This window comes from Scleropages formosus, chromosome 3 (assembly GCF_900964775.1).
Source record: "Scleropages formosus chromosome 3, fSclFor1.1, whole genome shotgun sequence".
In the NCBI taxonomy this organism is placed as follows: Eukaryota; Metazoa; Chordata; class Actinopteri; order Osteoglossiformes; family Osteoglossidae; genus Scleropages; species Scleropages formosus.
The window spans coordinates 28802672-28821495 of NC_041808.1; the positions used below are offsets into that span (position 1 = coordinate 28802672).

Sequence of the window (18824 nt, forward strand, 5' to 3'; positions counted from 1 at the left end):
TTTCACGTAAAACGAAATAGGGAGGCGTTGCAGTCAACGGTATGAGCAAATAATGGAGGTAGATGGTGGGGATGGAGTTAGGGCAAGATGGGCTGAGAGCGTTCAGAGAGAGAGCTGAGGCAAACCGCGTTTCATGGTGCTGGGTTGGACCGTGTGGAAAATCGAAACCAGTCTCGTTCAGAGCGGTATGACTCAGACATGTGCTGCAGAACGGATCTGGTGCGGTTACCGATTTTTCTTTTTTTTTTTTTTTTTTTTTTTCTATTTCACAAAACCACATACATCAAAATATAAAAGGGAACACCTTTAAAAAATAAATAAAAATATAGTTAGAAAAGAAAAAAAAAAAAAAAAAACGTCACTACTGCCAAGAAAATGTTCCCTGCGTTCTTAGTGTTAATGCCAAAAAGAAAAAAAATAAATCCATCCACACATTTGCTATCAATTTAGGATCCTGAAAATAAGCTGTGAAACACCAGGCGTTTGGACAGGTATCTCATATGAGGAATTTTCTTTACGAAGAACAGCCAAGAAGGCGTAAGAAAGGGGGTGGGTGGCGGGCGCCGTGGGTGGGTGTTTGGAAGGTCAGGGAGTCTGTGCGAAGGTTTGGAAGATGTTTTGCGAACGTAGAGACCTTTGTTTGGGATTCATTCAAAAATGTCCCACCTGCTACTCACAAATTACCAACCCGACACCCTCCATCTCCCACCCCGTGTGTGTACGTGTCCGGCTCTACGCGTTCTTGTTTCTTTGCGCTTTGCAGCTTGTCTGTAACTGCAGCGTGCGAGTGAGTGCGTTTCTGTATATTTGAAAGTCCTCGGTTGTTTTGTAGCACAGTTCCGCAGGTTAAATTACATTTACATTCACGTTAATTAATTTCGCAGATGCGTTTCTGCAATGCAGCTCACAGGTCCAAGGACGCAAAACTGCATTCAGTGAAAGACAAAGAGTTTCAAATACAGACGCTTGATCAGCGCAGTTTGTTATGCACCGCTGTCTTAATTGTACACATTTCTAGAGTAATACCTCATAAATTCATTTAATCAAATACTTATACCTTTAGCAGGGGGGTGCGGTGGTGCAGTGGCATGGTGGGTTGGACCGGGTCCTGCTCTCCGGTGGGTCTGGGGTTCGAGTCCTGCTTGGGGTGCCTTGCGATGGACTGGCGTCCCGTCCTGGGGGTGTCCCTCCCCCTCTGGCCTTACGCCCTGTGTTGCTGGGTAGGCTCCGGTTCCCCGCGACCCCGTATAGGACAAGCGGTTCAGAAAGTGTGTGTGCGTATACCTTTAGAGTGGCTTCATAGTGTTGTCAGGAGATCCGCGCTGAAGTGTGCGCGAAAAGGTGGGTTTTGAGAACCGTTGTGTGTTCTTGTGGTAGAGGGGAAAGTTGTTTCGCCGCACACAGCGCTGAAAATTGTCTTTTTTTTTTTTTCCCCCCCTCAATTTTTGATGCTCTGTGGGAGGAATGGTCAGATAATTTGAGGCAGAAGAGCATAGTGATGTTGACCAAGTGTAGGGTTGGAAAAGGTCTTGGAGATAACGTGGTTCTGTTTGCTTGATCACTTTGTTGGCTCTAACCAGGGTTTCAAACTTTATATAAGCTACAGAAAGCACGTGAAAGGAGGTGAAGAGAGGAGATCCAGCAGTGTTCTGAATCAGCTACACGGGTTTAATGATGGAGGCTCAAAAGACAAGGCAGCAGTGAATGCGGCAGGCGGCATGAAACGTCAACACAGCCTAGACAAGGATTACACACACACACACACACACACACACATAGTCTGAAACCCTTGTCCCGGCGAACCGGAGCCTAACCCGGCAACACAGGGCGCAAGGCCGGAGGGGGAGGAGACACACCCGGGACAGGACAAGGCACCCCAAGGGGGACTCGAACCCCCGACCTGCCCTACGGCAGGACCCAGCCAAACCCGTTGTGCCACCACACCCCCTCAAGGATTATAATAGACTGTATACTTGTGAACTGCTTTTAAATACACGGACACATAGGACTCTTCCCTCCTTTAGACGTGAGTTCATCTGCAATGCCACTGACACACATGACACTTTGGGAAAGTAAACGTGAAGGTGAAGAAGACGACATAGAGGAACCCAGATCTCAAATCTCAAGTTTTCACCAACTGGTGATTCATATCAAGTGACAACTCCTTCACGGGACATAACGGTGACACAGCCCGGCCTGAGCTGCTGTGTTTTCGGGCGGTGACCGGGGCTCAGTCCTAGTACAACTGTGTGGCTGGTTTGAACACTTGATCAGTTCCTGAAATCTACTGAGTGAGAGCTGGCACAGTGTTTCTTTGGGAGTGTGACAGGATTGGTTCAGGCCAGGATGGAACCCGAGACCAAGCAGCCGCAGCCTGCGCAACCTGAGGCCAACTGGGTAGTATTAGCTAAAGTTCTGAGTCCCTGTCAAGTCCTACGTCAGCATCGCAGCAGATAGTCAGGGGCTCGATGCGTGACGTCACGGAGGCCGTGAATCGGGACACCGGAAGCACGACAAGAGAAGCGGGAGTTTTGGGAGGCTGGGAACCACTGGGACTGACACTCCGGTCAACGCGGATCAGTTGACAGAGCCCAGATGTGCCTTGTGTTTAGGTTTGAGCTGGGCTAGCGGAAGGGTGTAGGAGGGAGAGAGGAATTCCTCAGTTCGGATGTGTGTGATGGTCCGCTAACCGGTGGCAGCAGTATAGCTCCGTACCTACATCGTGGCCGCCCTCCTGGCTGCCCAGGTGGAAACAATTAACGGCAAACGGCGCTGTTCATTTCCCTCTCGTTCAGCATGGGGCTTGGCAATTTTCCGTGATTTAGGTTCTCTTTTTTTATTATTTGAGCTGTGCACTCCTGTGAGAGCCCTTAGGTAGAAACGTGGCAATAATTCCCCGTACTTGTCAGAGCCCAGGCAGGACTGGAGATTGAATAGCGCCACAGCTGTCGCGTTAATTAACTGATTTGGCCAAGGACCTCGTTTTGTGCGTTTTTGCCATTTATTTTTTGCGCGTTTGAATGTCCTGGTCAAGATCATAATTGGGAAAATTATTTCGTATTCTTAGCGCGTATAATTATAGATGTGGCTTGAAGATGTTGATTCGTTTTGTTGGCGTTGATGGCGTTCGTTGGCCTTTGTCAAAGTCAGCTTGCGTTTGATTAATGACGAAAACTTACGTCTGCTACGATGTTGTTTTGAAGAGACTCGGTTGTGTTACGCGACTAAGACGGACAGGTGTAGATTGTGTGAAAGAGCTTGAGTTGTTCAGGAGATACTACTACGGCCAACATCCGTGGGTCAGCGTGCGCTTCGCAGGTAGTGCGCTTCTTCGGCAAATGGCTAAATCAACAGTTTACGTCTTACTCTTGCTGTTCTCTTTTGCTGTGGAACTATGAGAAACTACTCTTCGTGTGCGTGTGGGGACGTGCTAATACGAACGCGCATCGTGATTGAGAGAGTCTGTCTAATAGTTGTTTGTCAAAGTCAGCTTTATTGTCGTTCTGCCTATAGGTGAGTTACGGATACAGGAGAACGAAATTCCGTTTCTCTTTGGACCTCCGTGTGTGTATCGGTGTGAGGGTGAGACCATCTTCAGGAGACCTAGAGAGCAGTAGCCACTCTGCCGTGGCCTCTCCCTTGATCTCACTTTACCCACGGTTTTTCCTAACCGTTCTCACCTACAGGTATTCTCTGTTCGCTACCCACGGAAAATGGATATCAATAATACTCAATGTTATTGGTTGAGGGGGGTGCGGTGGCGCAGCGGGTTTGGCCGGACCTGCTCTGTGGTGGGTCTGGGGTTCGAGTCCCGCTTGGGGTGCCTTGCGACAGACTGGCATCCCGTCCTGGGTGTGTCCCCTCCCCCCTCCAGCCTTTCGCCCTGTTTTGCCGGGTTAGGCTCCGGTTCACCATGCCCTCACTTGGGACGAGTGGTTTCGGCCTGTGTGTGATATCGGTTCAAAATGGTTTTGAGATCGTTCTTGTGGTCCTACAGAAGAACTGCAGCTGTCATCACTGTACAGCAGTCCACATGTAACATTACATAGTATCCATTGTAAGTCGCTTTGGAGAAAAGCGTCTGCTGACTGAATAAATGTAAATGTAAATAAATATGTCTTAGATGCTAACACATGGAGATTTTCCCAGATGAAGGACGTGTTTCTGTATGTGTTTGTATGTGGCTTTGTGCAGTGTGTTGAGTATCGCAAGCTGGAGCCACACAGAAAGCTCCCCCAGACTGACACACTTGCTGTACACTGGAGCATGCTGCAGGTCGAGGGTTACAACAACTGCTCCTCCTGGTTTTTGGTGTGAAGCTGCAGATCACTTCCAAAATCGGCTGATGCAAGGTGTTTCCACCCATACGCGGATATCGTGGCTTCTCCAGAGTCACAGCTGTGTCACGGCTGGAGAATCTGAGATTTTTGAGAGTTCTGTTTTGTTTGCCCCGGGCAACATGCTGAAAGACAAATCATACGTTGTCTCCTCCGAGGACTTAATTGCTTTCTCCAGTGCAGTTACAGGCCAGCAAATCATCGCTCTTTCCACCTTTGGAGATGTGCGTTGTGTTACAATGTGAGCCCAACCTCCGGTGGATCTGGGGTTCGAGTCCTGCTTGGGGTGCCTTGCAATGGACTGGTGTCCCGTCCGGGGTGTGTCCCCTCCCCCTCCGGCCTTGCGCCCTGTGTTGCCGGGTTAGGCTCCGGCTTGCCGCGACCCCGCTCGGGACAAGCAGCTTCAGCCAGTGTGTGTGGTACCTCGGGTTCTGATTGGCTGTTATCAGATTGACTGTGTTATGATGGATCACTAAACACACTCTTTGGATCAGTACAGATTACTAAACACTCTTTCTTCGCAAAAAATAATGTAACAGTAGAGAAGTTCTCGACCATACACCTGAGCCGGGTACCTAACAGGATTTACTTCTGTAAACATCTACACAGCTATATAACCCTATTTATAAAAAAAGTATTTTTGAAAAGATTTATTTGATAATGATAAGCAGGATGCTACTGAAAGCACACACACACACACACACACACATTTTCAGAACCGCTTGTCCCATACAGGGTCGCGGGGAACCGGAGCCTAACCCGGCAACTCAGGGCGTAAGGCTGGAGGGGAGGGGACACACCCAGGACGGGACGCCAGTCCGTCGCAAGGCACCCCAAGCGGGACTCAAACCCCAGACCCACCGGAAAGCAGGACTGCGGTCCAGCTACTGAAAGCTTTTTTTATTATTTCTGCTGAAGAAAAGATGAACAGCGTCAGACCCGACTTTCCAGAGGACCAAAGAATTCCTCTAAATCATGTGCGCTTGTGAGAATGACTTTCAGTTTATAAACATGTGGTTTGTGACCGAACGCAGCTAAGGTTTAGAAAACACTTTCATTTAGCTTCAGTAGGCTGCATCAGGAGTAGGAAATCCTGCATTTGACCTGTTCAATGCACACCAATCCTGATACATATATACTAAAAATGCAGAGGTCTAGCAACACCTTCTCCATATTTCCTTGCAAGAACGTCTCCTTATATTTTGGCATCTAACAAGTGAGCTCATAGTCTTCGCGCGCTTAGTTGCGTGCGTTTGTGTTCCGTCTGTCGACTCAACCCTGAAACTAACAGTTTTTTCCTCTCTTTTTCTTTCCTACCCCTGCTGCTCTGGACGAACCCCGACAACCCAGGTAAGAAAACCTCACAATACCCACCACTATACAAATGAAACACTTGAAACAATACCCACCACTATACAAATGAAACACTACTAGCAAAGAATTTTGCCGAAGAATGAAATGTACAGCAGCTGGTTTAGCATTCCGAAAAAATTTTACACCCTAGTTTTCCTAGCATGGTACGCAAAGTTCTGAAAAAGCAAGAGGTGAGTGTGATGGGAGGATAGACGGCCCCAGTCGCCAAAATGCTTCCGTCACCTCACTTATACTCCATTTTATAGCCTCTTAGTATGATGGATCCTTACCCAAACTGCTGTACATTTCCAGTTGTTTTTTTTTTTTTTTTTTTTTTTTTTAGGATTTAGTGTTTGGTAATATTTTTGAGTTACGAAGGTCTCCCAAACTTCATGGAAAGAAGGTGGTGAAGTACCGTGTCGGGGGGGGGGCAAACTATTTAAAATAATATGCAAAGATGGAAAAAAAAAAATTCATTGGAAGTAATTACTATGCTACCATAGAACTTCTGGAACTTTGTTCTGCTCCTTCTTTTTAATGTAAGTACAGAGATCTAGTATTGACTTAAATCACATCTGCTGGAGTCATTTCTTCCACCTCCACCCCAGCTTCTTCGGACTGGGATCTCCATTGGCCAAGTATAATTGCTTGTTTGCAGTTGATTGCTTAAACTCTGTGAAATAGAGACTGACATAAAGACTATGCCTGCTGGGGCGCACCGGAATCCCGTCATTATGGTGTGGTAATGTTCCTGCCAGCTGATGGATGTGTATTCTGCACCCTTGTGTGTATGGCTCTGTGTGTGTGTGTGTGTGTGTGTGTGTGCGGGTGCACGCCTAGCGCCCAGAATTCCCTGCAGTGCTGAACTGATTGATTGCTTGATCTTCTAGCGGAGGTCACATGGTGTAGCTCTCTACCCCGGGATGTTGACACTTCTTGGTGTTCTGTGTTTTTCTGTCCCTAGCGAGTTTAGCAAAAATGACATTTCTGAGACATTCCCTCCAAACAATGCTCCTTTCTAACAGTGTCACATCCCACAGGGCATTATTCTCCCTTATTTCTCCCTTTGTCCTTTTCCCTGAGTTGCTCTTTCTTTCGTCCACTTTCCCAGTCTCCCTCTGTCTGTGGCCTGCCTACCGTGTCTTACCCTCGGTTTCCCACTTTTCTCGTACTTTCTCGGGCCCATTCAGTCCAAATTCTCTCTTTGGGCCCGAAAAGTCCAACGTTATGGCCAGAGCGGCAGCTGGAACGGAGATGGGCTCGGCCCGGCGTCTACGGGAATGCCCGTCATTATTAAGCTCTCGCTCAAAATGAAATACCCCATAACTCAAACGCGTTTGGTGCAAATGTTTCATTTGGAACTCTCGAGCACAGGCGCCTCATAAACCTGGGCAGAAATGACAAAAAATGGCAAACAGATGTTGGCGTAATCTTTCCTAATAAGATTTTTCATTCCGCCGTCCCATAATGGAGTTCCGGAGCCACGGAGCTGCCGAACAACGCTCGAGTCGGAGAAGGGAGTTCCCCTTGAGAGCCGTAGCCAATCATGATGTGGGGCGGCGGAGTGGCAGGTGGCTGGAGAAAGTGGCAGCCTGCCCGATGACGTCACCGCCGAACGCCACGCCGAAGATGACGGCCACACAATCGGTCATTTGTATTGAACCCTGCAGCCGCCACGGTATCGGTGGCTCCGCGGCACACTGTCGCTCTGTGTTCATTCTAATTCCAGGCTGGAGTCCCATCCAAACCGGTTGTAATTCAAGACTCCTCCCGCTTCTGTAAGTCTCATTAGCGGAGTGCTGCAGCACTGCTGTTGAAATGAGCAAAGTCGATCTTTATGTCAGGCACAAATCGCGTTTTACCGCCGCGTCCACCGCGTTTACCTCGTCCGCTTTCTCTGCCATGCGTTTAAAGGCTGTTTTGGTCATGATTATACAATGCCACATGTCAGTGTCAGCTTGTGATGTCACACAGGGGACAATTTCCAGCATGTGTGGGGGAGGGCCTGAAGCTGCTCGTCTTCCGCGGCGGTCGTTCCAGAACGTCCGAGTCCGGCGGCCTGCGTGAATTTGACACCGTAGGACGTCACGTGCGGAATGTGAGTGCTGTGACAGGCTGCTTTCTGCAACCTACCCCCCCGCTTATCCCGCAAAACCCATCCGTAAGTTCCTGAGGCTGCCTCGGCCTCCCTCGGTATCCCATACGCTCGGGCTCCCCTTTCTCTCATTCACGGTTACGTACGGACGTGTTTTACATCAGCGTTATTTTATTAACGGGAAACATTTGTGTTCTATTAATTCTATTAAAAATGAGTTTGGTTCGCTTGGCCTTTCCTTGGGGCACGAGGCGCCAGCTTTCCCAGCCAAAGGCGCTCTCTCTGCAGGCCTTGGTGGCCCCGTCCGGCGATCCAGCTGGCCCCCGCGGCCCTTCCTTCCAGAAAAACATCTCCCCGTCCCATGGCAGTAACCTCCAGCGCTGCCGCTGTTCTCCCGCGGTGTATCGGGAGAGGTGAGAGTTAGGGAATGCGAGGGAGCGCGTCTCGTTTTGCTCCTAATGGCCTCCGAAATATACAGAGCTGTCATGCGGGAGGGTGTTTAGGGAAACAATTATGCTTGCTTTCAAAAGACTCCAAGGAACACAGATCAGCGTGAATTGAAGTACAAGAGGAATATCCCCTCAAAGTGTGTGCGTGTAACGTAGTCCATGACAGGGTCCTAATGACAGAAAAACGTTGCTTTTCTCCTTTGCGTATCTGAAACGCACTTTCATACTTTTGCTCTCGAGATTAGATAGCGGGATGCAAGGAGAAACGCTTGCTTCAACACATCAGCACAAACCTTTCTCCTTGCCTTCCCCTGCTCACGTGTGTTTGTTTCTTTATACTTCCTCCTCACACTAACTTTTGGATCCGGCACTCCATTGTTATTTCAATCCATGGAAATTGAGATGCAGCTTTCCCATAAGATACCCGAGGCGTGGGCGGAGACAAAGGTAAGTCGTGAGGATGTCAGTCGGAATAATGGGGGAGGACATAGAATGCCAGAATGCCTCTTTAGAAAAATGCATTTGAAATGCCTCAGTTTATGTCAAACAAAGGCACACAGTGAATATAAACAGTGCGTAATTTACCGTTTAAATGGCTGAATGCATTCCGAACAAGCATGGACAGTAGATATAAGCACAGCATCCTTTGCTTTTCAAAGCCCCACCGCGATCAGTCGTTCACTTCATTCTGGAGAAACGCGTGAGGAGCATTCTTTCCGTTTCACGTTGGGTTTGGATGATTTCGGATGATTCGCTTGCCTGTATGTTGCAAGAGCTGCTTCAGGGCTGTTGCGGGGAAGGCGTCTTGCGCACTTGTTGGGAGTGTGCCTGAACGCGCGTGCGCGTGAGAGTATTTTCCCGTGCGTCTGCGCTTATTTGTTGATGCATCCAGGTCATAAGCAGTGACTCGAGAAGCTCAAAGTGGATGGAGTTCCGTCATTGTACCTGAGAATAAGAGCCAGTGCGGTACGAGGCAGGTTTCGGAAGAAGTAAGGGTCACGCTAACATCACCGCTGACCTGGGGAGGTGAGCTGGCAACCGCGGAAAACAAAGTCAGTGACAACAGGCTGGTTACACCCTCCACATGCCATGGAAGCAGTGCTGGTTATTTTTACACACAAGGGCAAGTGACCAAGGCTCGTCGGCCTTTTCCTCCATATCCATTTAAATAAATACTGCTTGGAAAGCGCGGAGACCGAGCTGTCCGTCCTGCTCGTGGTGACATCACCGATACATCGCTTACTGTGTGCACACAGGTACACATGGTCGACTGACATTTGACAGGAGCACCTCTCCACCCAGCCACATTTTTGCGGAGGAGGAAATACTTTTTTGGAGGAGGGATGGGGGTGGCATTGGCACCAACATGTGGTTCCACTCCTGCTTTGGTCCAGACTTGAGGGAGGCTGTCAGTTCATCTTTGATGATTTCCTGTCTGGGACCCCACCCTCTGTTTTGGCCCAGTCAGTGATCTGACATCTCTAGGTGTGTGTTCACTGTCAAGCGCGCCGGGATCTGAAGCCGTCTGTGTTGCAGGAGCAATCAATTTACCTTTCAGTGGGGCTACTGGGGGAGCAGGTGGTATGATGCCTAAAAAACTGGGCTCGCTGCCAAAACTTCAGGTATGAGTCGTAGAGTCTCGCGCGAAAGTATGCAATTTTACGTAGAGTATTAGCTCTGCTAAATAACAGAATATACATGTAGATACTCAAAAAGTCATACTGTGTGAAAGCCAGCATTATAGTCAAGCTTTGCTGCCCTCCACGCACATACACACTCGTGCAAACACACCGCACCCTTCATGGCGGCATCTTGTCCCAGCATGGACCAGCCCGAGTGGAGGGGGGAGTTGTGATTCGAGCGGGAACAGGAAATGTGCAAGCTATGAAGGCATGTGTTTATGCTGGCTACAGCCGGCCGTCTCTCTCCTCCCTCCCCACCGCCCGCTCACCCAGCGGAGAGAAAGCAGACGGAGCACGCCGTTGCTCCACATGCGGATGGAGCCCTGCACTCGGCTTCTGTTTGCACACCACTAGTTCCCCTACTCTCTTCAATTCCTTTTTCCGTGCCCTGTTTGTGGCTGCTAAATGTTATTTAAAATGCTTGTTCCTGTAGTAAAATAAAAAATGTATTGAAATATAGAAAATATATATATTTTTCAGTATATAAAAAATATGCAGCGTTACAGAGCAAGAGGAGTTTGCTGGTTATACACTTGAACCTTCGCCCACTGTCAGACCCTACAGATCTGACGCTTATTGTCTTCTGCTGATCGGAAATTTTGCATATTTTCATGGCAACAGCCACAATTATTGCTGATGGAAATAATTTTTAAATGGTTACTGAGATGAGTAAGTTCTTCCTTGTGACGTGACCCGAGCAGCTACTAAACTGCGCTGCAGGAAATGAAAAGTTGATTTGTTGGCCTCCAGACTCTGTGTCTTCACAGCTGACACCCCTTGTATCCCGTGATCCGGAAGAAAGTTTGTGTGAACTTTGACTCCTCCTGGGATAAGCGATGGCAAGGAAAGTCCTGGCAATGTCCTTCTCTCTCATTGGTCCTACTGCACCGGAGGGAAGCACCAGCCAGTGCTGCAGGGGGTGGGTGGATCGTTGTCAGGCAGTGTGGCGTTCCAGCTCCCCCCTCCAGTGACTCTCTAGAGCCCGAGGCTCTGTTTGCTGTTGTAGTCAGGCATCCAACAGCCCTGTACGCTGGTCCTCCAAATACGCTGCGCACGTGGACCTTTCTCTCGGTCCCGTTTCCATCAAGGCGCATCTTTAAATATAGTCCCAGTGATGCTGCTCTGCATACTTGTTTAGGTGTTTCAAATTCATTCTTTTCTGCATTTGAGCTGACACTTTTCTCCAAAGTGACTTGCAACCATTTACCTGTTTCATTTATGCAACTGGGTTGTTTCACTTTAACAATTTAGAGTTAGTACCTTGCTCAAGGGGGGAGCAGTGGGTTGGACTGGGGCCTGCTCTCTGGTGGGTCTGGGGTTCAAGTCCTGCTGAGGGTGCCCTGTGATGGAGTGGCATCCCATCTTGGGCATGTCCCCTCCCCCTCCAGCCTTGCGCCCTGTGTTGCCAGGTTAGGCTCCAGCTCCCTGCGACCCTGTATGAGACAAGCAGTTCAGAGAATATGCGTGTGTGTACCTTGCTCAAGGGTACTACAGCCAGAAGTGAGATTCAAACCTGAGACCTCTTGGTCCAAAGGCAGCAGCTCCAACCACTACGCTGCCAGCTGTACCAGGGGTTTTTTTTTTTTTTAAATGTCATGCAGTACATTTAAAGCTTAGTGTAAAATCTTTTTGTGTTGTAAAAGTCATTGATGAGAAATTTGCAAGATTATTATGTGAAATAGCTATAAGAAAATACACTACTGGAGACATAAGTTTGCCTGTTGATAGACAGAGGCAATGGCTTGATCTGCACGAATGTGTCAGTGTGAAAGTGAATCTCTGAGATATATAACCCCATCAGCGAGAAACTTTACCCCAGCTCTTTCCATCTGCTTACTGTACGCAGTACACAGCAGGGTGTGATTTGTTTGCAGTTCTCTAATTCATTGTGCTTTCGCTACTGCAGCGACTTGACTGTTATAGTCATTATTCACATTAGATACCATGATCATTAGTACTGATGGTATTATTTCAGACATAAATCTTATAAAAAACAGGCAGGTTACTTTGGTATGTTATATAATGTGAAGGAAGTTATTGTGGTGGTACCACTTAGTCTCCATAGCTGTGTCTTATGTGGCCTAAGTCAGTCTCATACCTGAAAGGTTCTACAAGATGAAAGTTTTTCATTTATTTAGTTCAATAGAAACTTCAGTTAAAAATTGCGCAACTTGAAACACCCCCCCCCCAAACACACACTGTCACACTCAGAGTTATGTACTTTCAGTTAATTCTTGACTTACCCAGTAAGTGATGAGTAATCTTGGTTGAAGCCCCTGAACCTCGTCCTGCGGGTGCCAGCTGTCTGCCCATCCTGGTGCCTCTACGTATGAGACCAGAAACCTTCCTATTAACAGGGCTTCACCCAGAGCTCACACACACCTGGTCGCTGTAGGCCCACCCTCATATGGGTCTGGCCTCTGCCCTTGTTCTCCGTGCACCCTACCGCATATGGCCCAGCAGGTTCTGGGGAAGACGCAGCCTCTGAGCTACAAAGGTATGCATTACGGCTTCACTTTTCATCGTTTTCCTCCGATTCATTCGCTCGGCGCGTCTGCCGGAGAGAGGAGCAAACACACTAAAGAGCCAAAGGCTACGTCAAGGAAGCCCGCCGTGTCCTATCAGTTAGAAGCGAGGGGTTGTCTGGGTTGCCAAAAAACTTTCCAGGCTCTTTTTCAACGTTGTGTCTTATGGGCCCAGTGGGGTGGCTATCAGGGAGGTATTTCCTGTAATAAGTTATCCTATAGCACTTGCTCGACCTACCCGGGGAACCATAAACCGACGTGAGTGTTCGGACCTAGAGTAAAGCACACCGGCAACAGAAACATTAGCCCTGACTCAGGTCAGAGCTGCATAAATTTAGACCTTAGGGGAAGTTGGCTTGTTCATTTTGCCTCGAAAGATAATTTTATTTTTCAAGTCTGACACCACTTGTGACTGGTTGGTATACCTGGTAAGTCTTGCGAGGGGGCTTTTTGCGTTATGGGTTTCTGCCGCAACATAGAGTATATGAAAGCATGTGGCCTGTTGTAGAGATCATCACACGCCACAACGTCTGAGATTATTTGTTCATAGATAAACCGTGTAGAAGCGAAGCCTGAGTGGCTTGCGTCATTATGAAGAACACGCGCGAGTCTTTTCTCCGTTTAGCGCCTCGTTAAGGACAGCGCCTGTAGCCCGTGTTGGGACGATGAGAATGTTCCGGAACGTAGTGGCAGCAGAAGAGCCATTCAAACAAGCTGTAGGGCCGTGGACTACGATGAAATACTGCGTGGCTTTTAGCATTTCGGACTCTGCAACCCCCGGAGGCCCATGGCTCTCCTTTTCTTCAGACTTATTTAAGTGCAGTGGTTAGAGCTGCTGCCTCTGACCCTAATGGTCGCAGGTTCAAATCTCACGTCTAGCTGTAGTACCCTTGAGTAAAGTGCTACTGAGGTACTAAATTGCTCCAGTTAAAATGACCCAGCTGTACAAATGGTTTAACATTGTAAGTTGCATCAGCTAAATGAATAAATGCAAGGAGCAAACCTGGTTAGTTATCGCATAGGTGTGCACCTCCCTGTGGTCAACCAAGGGTTAGCAAACAGGTTATGGATATCTTCACAGAAGTGCAGACCACAGTTGCATTTTTACCAGCGCATTCTGTGTGTGTGTGTGTGTGTGTGTGTGTGTGTGTGTGTGTGTGTGTGTGTGTGTGTGCGCTATCCCAGGGAAAATAGGCCGGGAAAAAGAGAGGAGGAGATGATTTCAGGAAAGGAGTTCCATTATTGTGTCACTAAGTCTGATTCTGATGTAAGCCCCTGGATCATGGATAAGTGAGTTCATCTGGCGAGGAGGAGGAGGGGGTGGAGATCAGGGAGAAGAAAGAGCGAGTGAACAAAACGAATACGGAGCGCCGGGGCAGGTGTGGGGGACTACCTGTGAGGGAGTGTCAGGAAAGCCCGCGCAAAGCGTCGATTGCCGTTTCTAGGTCCAGGGTGGGCAATATTTAGTCAGTGTTTAGCAAAGCTCTGGAGTGCGAATTAGCAGCATTTCCAGCATTTCCGACGCCGTTTATGAAAGCACGTTTCCTTCTGAAGGATCGTTAACCGTGCCTTACGAGAAGGAGGTCCCTGACAGAGAAGCGCACAGCCTCGCGCTGCACGCCCTTATTCCTGCCATTGTCTCTGCAGCTTCCACAGTATTTTCCCGTAAGTTATACATCCTTGGGGACTCGCAAGTCATGTTGCAGCTGAAACGTGAGCTAAGACACTCCCCGCTGGCTCTCGACCACAACCTCCACACTGTTTTGTTTCTCGCCGTGTTCTTAATCAGTTTGCGTCGGTCGCTGCGAGCACGAGCTCGAGCGTGCACCGAGGCCGTGCTCGGACGTGCACGCACGTGTCTGCCAGTCTGGGAAGGCACTTCACACGGCTACGCGTGCGTGTCCCTGCACGGCAGACCGCAAGCCGCGCCGTGCGTCCGCCACGGGGTTCGCAGCCGTCCCTCGCCGAAGGCACGGTCGGCTATCGAGTCCCGTGTCACGTCGGACTGCCTTTCTCTCGGGTTCACTCGCCCACTCCGGGGCCCGTTCGGCTACCCCAGTACCCGGTGCCATTTAAGTGTCTCACGGTTATTGCTCCGGGCTTCTCCCTTACATTGGAACAGCAGCTCCTCGCAACAAACACGGCAGTTCGTCGGAAAGAGAGCTGGAGCGCAATCCGCGTTGTCGCCAGGGACCCTCTCTCACTGAAGCGTCTCACTTTGTCTCCGTGCGTAAAACTCTCCAACATTTCCTACTTGCACACGTTACCCCTTCCTTTCACCGTTGTTTTCGCTGCATCGCTCCCCCTCTTCTCTGCTTTTCTCGTCCTCTGCCTCTTCTTTTTTTTCTCCTTTCAGTTGCAGTAATATATCACATGAGGCCGTGAGATTTAGGGCTTCACCTTGTGTAACCTAGACACTCACTGCAAGGCTTCTTCTCATTCTGCTCTTTCTGAGCTCTGCGCAAACTGGCCTCCTAGAGACGTAAGGACATTTTTTAATATTTGTAATGCCAAGGTGTATGGCGAAAGGGCAGCTTTTTAACTACTTTACCCACGTCGCATCATGGGCAGTTACTGTATACTGCAATCGTAACCAAAAATGCGCTTTTTCCTTACTGACGTTGACCGGCCTTATGATTCTTCACCGGTGTTTTTTAGGCTTAGTTGGAAATCTGAAGATTGTTTGTCCTCTTTTGTGCTATGTCCACTTTTTTGTGATACTGCTATAGCCACTAAGTATTCTGTCAGTCTTAGCTCAGTAACAAAAACATAAGTAATCTAAAAGTCCCTTATAGCACCTCGTACTAATAATTCACATCTGATTCTACATAAATTCATATATTGATTGAAAAGGTCAGGGTCACAGGGAACTTTTATAAATTAAATTTACACAAATGAATGAAATCAGTCAGAAAATTACCAAAGATTTCCTTGAAGCTCAGTACGTGTTCTTCTTTTGTATTTTTCTAATGAAGAAACACTCATTATCCGTTCTATTTACACGGGAACGTGATTTAAAAACACCTATGAATGCGTTTCTGCATTTGGGTGTATAGAGATGTGTAAATCCTTGCTTCAAAGCTGGCTTCGCTGGGAAAGAGAGAAACAACTGATGCTAACGAATCATCATTGTCAGGCTGAATGGTGGCATCAAGGCCAGTACGCCTTGATTTTTAGGTGGAATTCTTTAGCCAAGGTGAGCATGTTTTGCTTGGCAGAGATGTAATATTAATGTAATATGAAAAGTAAAAAAAAAAAAGCATTTTGTTATATAAATATAATATTAAAATGAGTTAAACTGAGTATTTTAGACAATAGTTTCAGCATAAAGTTAATGACACTGTAGCTGAAGTATAAGAACATTTTGAAGATATTATGCTTGTATAATGTTTGTGATTCTGTGCGCCTCCTGGTGGCTGGAGGAAGTAATGCACAGCAGGCCCCCTTTCCTGCAGGTTGCCTCTCTAGACACAGGGTGCTTCGCAATGAGTCCACACTGCAGCAGTAGGAGGAAGAGCTAGGGCTCCAAAAATCTCTGCACGTGTCTGTTGTGTGTGTGTAGCGTACCTCTTGGCCGCTGCGCACATTGTTTATTCATTAAATGTGAAGTCTGTTGTGGTTTTTCTGGAGAAGAGGGAATTGTGCATCTCCGGTGGCTGGCAATGGGAGGCCCGCATCTTTAAATGTGTCCAGACTGGACAGACTGTAAATATGTAGTAATGTACTGCTCTAAAAGGAACAGAGCATTTTGAAAGTAGTGGGGAATGAAGAGTGACGAGACGATGGGCTGGAGAGAAAGTGTGTGCGTGTGTGTGTGTGTGTGTGTGTGTGTGTGTGTACGTGCATATGGTACACACACTGGATTTCAGGATGGGATGTGCTGGAATGAAGGAAATGTGAGATCACAGCGAATCTCTTCAATGAAGAGTCTATCCTTTGAGTTAAGACACTGTTGTTTGTTCTGGTCTCGTGAGTCAAAGCCAGTTTCAGTGTTGCACCTTGTGCTTTTGAGCAGTGAGAAGGATTAACAGGGGAAGTGGACGCAGGTTGCCCTCGATCCACCAGGCCACCATCAACGAATGGGCAGTGCGTGGTTTATAAAGGGGGAGTGCGGTGGTGCAGCAGGTTTTGCCTGTGCCTGCTTTCTGGTGAGTCTGGGGTTCGAGTCCCGCTGGGGGTGCCTTGTGATGGACTGGCGTCCCGTCCTGGGTGTGTCCCTTCCCCCTCCAGCCCCGTGCCCTGTGCTGCCGGGTTAGGCTCCGGCTCGCCGTAACCCCACTCAGGGCAAGCAGTTTCATCAATGTGTGTGTGTGTGTGTGTGTGTGTGTGTGTGTGTGTGTGTGTGTGTGTGTGTGATTTCTAATGGTAGGTATTCCAGTCCCAAGTGCTGAGAGCAGTCCAGCAACCTTCGGGCACTGATCTCACGAGGGTTCTGTATCTTAATTTAATATATGTAAGATCATTCCTGGCTGTGTACTCCATCTGCTCAGAGTACTGCACATAGCATGGGGAATGAAGGAGAAGGATCCACGGTCATCATGGAGGTGGCGGTACATTGTGGTGAAGTTACTGCAGTTTGCCTTCTGTGTCTCTTTCGGTCTTCCATACACAATTTTTAGTGCTTTCCCAAAGTATTAATAGAGTTTTGCAACTCGGCAGCAGCAAACAGAGCATGAGAGGGAGCGGGAGAGTGAGAGGGAGGGCAGGAGAGGGGAGGAGGAAGGAGGGAGGGAAGGAGGGAGGGAGTACTGAATCATGAAATGAGAACCACATTTCCTCACCAAGCTGAAATGTGGACTTTCCATTTTTTGCTACTGGCAGGCACAGCACACACAGCGAAAGCGTGGGACATCGTGCAGCAGTCGGCTGTTTGTTTGTCCCTCGCTCTGCTGGCCCCCCCATCCTGACCCCCGCCGCCTCACTCCTGTCTCCCATTAAGCTCCTGTGAGTCTTGCCTTTCGTCACGGTATTTCCAGAAAAGAGAATCGCTGCTCTTCATTATCGTCGGAGCGTGCTAATAAAATATGAACTGCAGTTTTCCTCCCCCCCCCCCAAAACCCCCCACCACACTGAACTGTGCACTTAGGGGCATTTTGTATAGTACAGAAAATCCGGAGGAAAATTTCCAGAGGACGTGTTATTTTCGGCGAAGCGTGCGGACTAGACCGCGTTGCAAGCACTCCGCATACTTACGCTTCGGTCACAGTTGCAGACAAGGCCTCAGCAAACTCAGGAGGTGTTTTACTAAAATAAAAGTGCGGAAGCGCACATTTCTGGGGAAGTCGCTCCGGTTACCCCAGCCGTAAAATCATTCCTTGCGACTTAGGTGAGAAGAGTGCTTCGCAAACATGAGTTGAATTGAACCGAATTGAATTCGGTAGTTGAGGGCGCGTGCAGACCTGAGCCAAGTTCATATGCGTTCGCTCTTTTCCGCGCACAGAGACTCTACCGAGAAGGACCTCGCGGCCCTTGGGCGGGGCCTCGCAGCTTGGCAGTTGGCTGAGTCAGCATTGTAGCGCCAACCCTGATGCCCGCCTTATGCCATGCCGCTAAACAGGCCAGCTAATCGTTGAAAGAGGTCAAAGGTCGGGCGCACGCAGCACAGGCGGTGAGCCAGTGCATGACTCAAATCCCCCGAGGAGTCTCGGTTCCTCCTCCAGCCCCTGCTGCTCCCGTTCCCTTTGCCTCCTTCCCTTTTTCCACACAAAGCTGTTCCTCACAAAGCCCCGCCTGGAGTCGCGGTCCCAGAGGCGCTCCGCGAAACGCCAGTCGTTTCCGAGGGGCTGCCAAAGAGATGGTACCACCTCCTCAAGTCCCTCCGCGAGACCCTCCATGCCCCTCCTTGGGTTTTTTTTTTTTCTTGGGGTACTCAATCACTCCGCGCTCTCATACATCCATCTTTTGAGCAACGCTGAGATTTTCCCCACCACCTCTCCTTAATGGAAGGGCAGCTTCCTGCCCTCCGTTCCTGTCCTTCCCGCTCCTCCCCGGTCGCTTTTGAAGCGAGCGCCTTGCTTTTATACCTTGAGGAAAGGCGCTCGAGCTGAATAGATTCCGAAAACACGCAACTGCGTATATTTGGAGAAGTGTCAGCGTTAATATTGTGGGGTTGTGCTGTCAGGGCCTCTGCAGGATCATGTTATAGTGCAGTGCTGCAGTAAAACTGAGTAAACCGCAGAGTAACAGCAGAGTGCAGTGGCTTCCCTCTTTTTTTATTGTAATAACCTCGAAGTGTGTTTTTGGTTTGACGAGGCCATTTGTGATATGTCACATTTACGTAAAATCGTGCATCGCGCCGGCCGCTGCTGTGTGACGGAATCCTGGGATTTTCTGGCTACCTACCCCCCCCCCCGAGCGTTTGTCTCGCTCCTGGGGATTTGTCC

General features: G+C 48.8%; 1 protein-coding gene across 13 annotated transcripts in view; it reads left to right on the top strand.

Moving 5' to 3' along the window:
• nfixb (nuclear factor I/Xb) overlaps nucleotides 1-18824 on the top strand; it is a 99270-nt gene that overhangs the window by 46736 nt on the left and 33710 nt on the right. Inside the window, exon 3 of one of the 13 annotated variants that reach the window (XM_029250064.1) lies at nucleotides 5688-5995. The exons of the other annotated variants lie outside the window; for them this stretch is intronic. Coding sequence (XP_029105897.1) covers nucleotides 5688-5725 — 38 coding nt within the window. The 3' untranslated portion in view covers nucleotides 5726-5995. Of the gene's footprint in view, nucleotides 1-5687; nucleotides 5996-18824 lie in introns of those variants that run through there. 13 annotated transcript variants of the gene reach the window in all.